The sequence below is a fragment of the Otolemur garnettii genome, unplaced genomic scaffold, assembly GCF_000181295.1.
Source record: "Otolemur garnettii isolate 467f Iridium unplaced genomic scaffold, OtoGar3 scaffold00100, whole genome shotgun sequence".
NCBI classification, from domain to species: Eukaryota; Metazoa; Chordata; class Mammalia; order Primates; family Galagidae; genus Otolemur; species Otolemur garnettii.
In genome coordinates this window covers 7629009-7632759 of record NW_003852495.1, presented here as the reverse complement: position 1 = coordinate 7632759, position 3751 = coordinate 7629009, and the positions used below count along the sequence as shown (strand labels likewise).

At 49.0% G+C, this 3751-nt stretch overlaps 2 protein-coding genes across 3 annotated transcripts in view; one reads left to right on the top strand and one right to left on the bottom strand.

Moving 5' to 3' along the window:
• MAP4K1 (mitogen-activated protein kinase kinase kinase kinase 1) overlaps positions 1-925 on the top strand; it is a 20326-nt gene extending 19401 nt beyond the window's left edge. The window contains exon 31 of the mRNA XM_003796156.3: positions 748-925. Within this exon, the coding sequence (XP_003796204.1) occupies positions 748-817 (70 nt within the window). The 3' untranslated portion in view covers positions 818-925. The remainder of the gene's footprint in view (positions 1-747) is intronic.
• A 66-nt stretch (positions 926-991) lies between these two features.
• The window catches only part of RYR1 (ryanodine receptor 1), a 131919-nt gene continuing 129159 nt past the window's right edge, over positions 992-3751 (bottom strand). For both annotated transcript variants that reach the window (XM_003796154.3, XM_003796155.3), the window contains 5 exons: positions 2249-2405; positions 1782-1846; positions 1593-1693; positions 1362-1413; positions 992-1229 (listed from right to left, as the gene is read on the bottom strand). In XM_003796154.3, the coding sequence (XP_003796202.1) occupies positions 1134-1229; positions 1362-1413; positions 1593-1693; positions 1782-1846; positions 2249-2405 (471 nt within the window). In that variant the 3' untranslated portion in view covers positions 992-1133. The remainder of the gene's footprint in view (positions 1230-1361; positions 1414-1592; positions 1694-1781; positions 1847-2248; positions 2406-3751) is intronic.

Here is a 3751-nt window from a genome sequence, read left to right as displayed (position 1 = left end):
GCTGGATTCGAACCTGCCACCTTAGGTGTATGTGGCTGGCGCCTTAGCCACTTGAGCCACAGGCACCGAGCCTGTTTTATTCTTTTTTAAAAATGTTTTTATTTTTAATTATTATGGGATTATAATAGTTGTATACATTTATAGGGTAGGATTTCTATTTTGTTCTCTGTGGTATAATCTATTATCTTCATTGTTTATTTTGAGGCACAAATAGTCCCAGATTTAGTCAGTGGGACCCCATTTAAGGAGCCCCTGTTTCCTTTTGACATGCCAGAGGGGTCTTTGTAAAATCCAAATCTGAGCATGTTGTTCTCTCCCTGCTTAAAATCCTCTTGTGACGCAAGGCTATGACATATCTGGCCATGCTCTAACCTCTCTTTCCCACATCAAAGCCTTTGCACAGACTTTTCTTTCTGCCCAGAACACCCCTTCCTCACCAAGTACCTTCCTGAGTCTCCTTTAGGCTCCTCTATCTATTCTTTGGGGGTGCCTTGGCTAACCTTCTGGGTTAGGTTTCCCTGCCATGTACCCCATGCTTCTTTGCACTTACGTAAGTGCACCACTGATTCATGTTGGTCTCCCTCTCTAAACTTCGAGCTCCCCAAGGGCAGGGACCATGTCTGCTTGTTCACTGCTGTAGCCCAGCATTGGGCTGGCACAGTCTTTATTAACTACTTTGTGAATGAATGAATGAGTGAACACATAAGCGAATGAATGATTGAAGTAAATTCTTTCTTCCTTCCCCAGGCCTGTAGTGGTGGAGACACGCCCAGCAGATGATCCTACTGCCCCCAGCAACCTCTACATCCAGGAATGAGTCCCTAGGAGGGTGTTAGGAACTAGTCCCTACATCTCCCTGTTCAACAGACACACTAGTGGTCATGACTTGTCCTCATTCCCAATAAACATGACTTAAGCCTTTGCAGTCAACTTGTTTTTCTAGGGGAGAGTTGAATTTCTGGATGCCAACAACCTAACACAATGACGCCAAGGGTGTAGCACAGGCTTTATTTCTTCAGTATGAGGTCACTCTCCCCCAGCTGCCTTGGGGGAACGGGGTTTGGGGAGCTAAAGGGGCTTGATTGTGAGAATAAGGCACTTGAGGTGGGGGTGGAAGGTCAGCTGGGGCTGTCTCAGCTAAGCTGGTCCTCATACTGCTTGCGGAAACAATCACCAGCCGGGAAGAAATCCCAACATCTCTCTTGGTACATCTTCCAGACATAAGACTCCTAGGATTGGGGGATAGGAATTGGTCACATCTTCAAACACTTGATCTTGAAACCAGCTTTTTAGATGTCACCTGCTGATTGGCCTTATATTAAAGCTCTCTATGTCCTGGCCCACTGTCCCCACCCTCTTACCTGACCCGTGTGTTCTGTCTCATCCTTGTTGATCAAATACATGAGGAAAAACCTAAGGGTGGGAGGGCCGCGAGAAACAGGTCAGAACCATCCTTTCCTTCTGATTTGCTGGCTGGGAATCCACCCACTTGGATGCCACACACCCCATCCCCCTGGCCCAGGCTCAGTATCCCGCCCCTCCCTGTCAGTGTCCCGCCCCACCCTTCTGATTGGCCAGCGCGCCACACTCACATGTAATTGGCCAGATTGTGCTCTTCCAGTGTGTGAGTTTCAAACCCGTGTGGTGTAGTGTCAAAGTAGTCACTTCCGATTCCGCAGATGAAGCACTTGGTCTGTGAGTGGTAGGAGTGATCAGAGTCAAGGCCTATTTGACCGCCCCAGGTTCTTTAATCCCTCTGGTTCCTCCCAGACAGGACCCACCTCCATATCCTCCTTCACTTGTTCTTGTTGGTCTCTGAGCTCCCCGAAAGCGTCGATGATCAGACCTGAGGTGGCAGGAGGTGGATCAGTGCCCCATCTCTGACCCAGCTCATATTCCTCCTGCTCTAGAGCCCTACCTCTGGGCTTTGCCCTTCAGCCCCCTATCCCTAATCTCATCGTGCTTCCTAAGAAGAAAAATAATGCCAAGTGTTTATTGAACACTTGAGCCAGACATTTCGCATGTATGATTCAACATAACCCTATGAGGTTAGGACCATTAACACCTCATTCTGCAGAATGAAAAACTAAGGACTTGATTCTGTCTTCGCCTAAGGTCTCCAGTAGGAAGAGGCAGAGTTGGGACATGAATCCACATAGACTGGATCTTGGGCATGCATTCTTAGCCATGGTTCCAGCCTACCTCTGGGCACTAAGTACCCTCTCCCATGCCCCTGGCCAGCACTGACCCTGAATGATGGCCAGGAGGATGACAATGACAAAGAAGAAGAAGGTGATGTCGAAGACCACCCGGTAGAGCTCATATTCATCGCCTGCTGGATCCTCGATCTCATCACCGATGCCTCCGCCAGCCCGGACGCCCACGTACATGTGAAACAGGTAACACTGAGGGAGAGAAGCATACTGGTCACTCATTCAATCATTCAACATCCACTGAGTACCAGCAGGCACCCTGGGCAAGGCAGGGCTGCAGACATAACTAATCATAGTTGACCTCTGCTAAGAGAAAAAAACCCCAAATTACTGACTAGGACACCCCCAGGCCCTACCCTCACAATGTTCACAGACAGCATCAGACAGTGACAGCCTAGAAATGGTCAGGTTGTGGCAGGGAGAGCACAGGCAGAGGGGCAGGCAGGATGGGGGGGGGCATGTGGGGATCACAGTGTGATCAAGGGTGAGCAGGGGGAAGCACAAAAAGGTTTGGGAGCCCAGTGGAGGCCTGTGACTCAGGCTGGGTGATCAGGCAAGGCTTCTGGAAGAGGAGATGTGTATGAGCTGCAACTTAAAGGAGGTATTATGCAAAGGGGTAGTGGGAGAGTGTTCCAGGCAGAGAAAACCACATGTTACATCACCATCAGGAAGGAAAGAATACACCTTGCTCCTGTGAGGAACTGAAAGAGGTTTATAGTGGGGCTCGGAAATAAGTTCCTGTGAGTGAGATGAGGCCAGCCTGGTTACAGGGCTCTGTAGGCCCTGGCTCAGCCAGTGGTCAGGGAGGGCTTCTTGTAGGAGGTAGCATTTAAATTGAAAGGTGAGATATTACTTGAAAGGTGAAGAGTGTGTGTGTAGGTTCGGTTTGGGGTAGGGGTCAGAAAGAACCTCAGGTGCAAAGGGCTTGAATCAGGAGGAAACATATGGTCTTAAGAAACTAAAAGAGGATCAGGCAGCCAGAAAGCAAAAAGCAAGAGGGATTGTGGTTAGACTCAGGCAAGCCAGTTCTTTCCTGGCTTTGTAAGCTATGGTGGGGTGATTTGATTTTATCCATAGGGTGCTGAGGAACCAAAAGAAAGTTCTAGGCCAGCATGGGGGGTGGAGGTATGGGTGAGGAGTGGAGCATGGTCCACCTGGTACTTGAGAAAGACTTTATACTTCTTCTTTCTGTGTCCCCAAGATGTGAGAGAACCCTGTAGTCTTGGGTAAGAGCTGAGATTAGAGATTGTGATGGGGTTATGGTGCCAGCCACATGCACTGAGGCTGGTGGGTTTGAACCCATCTGGGGCTAGCTAAAATAACAATGACAACTGCAACAGAAAAATAGCCAGGCATTGTGGCCTGCAGTCTCAGCTGCTTGGGAGGCTGAGGCAAGAGAATCGCTTAAGCCCAAGAGTTTAAGGTTGCTGTGAGCTGTGATGCCACAGCACTTTACTGAGGGCAACATAGTAAGACTGTCTCAAAAAAAAAAAAATGGAGACTGTGATGGGAGTAAGATAGTGGACTACAAGGCCATG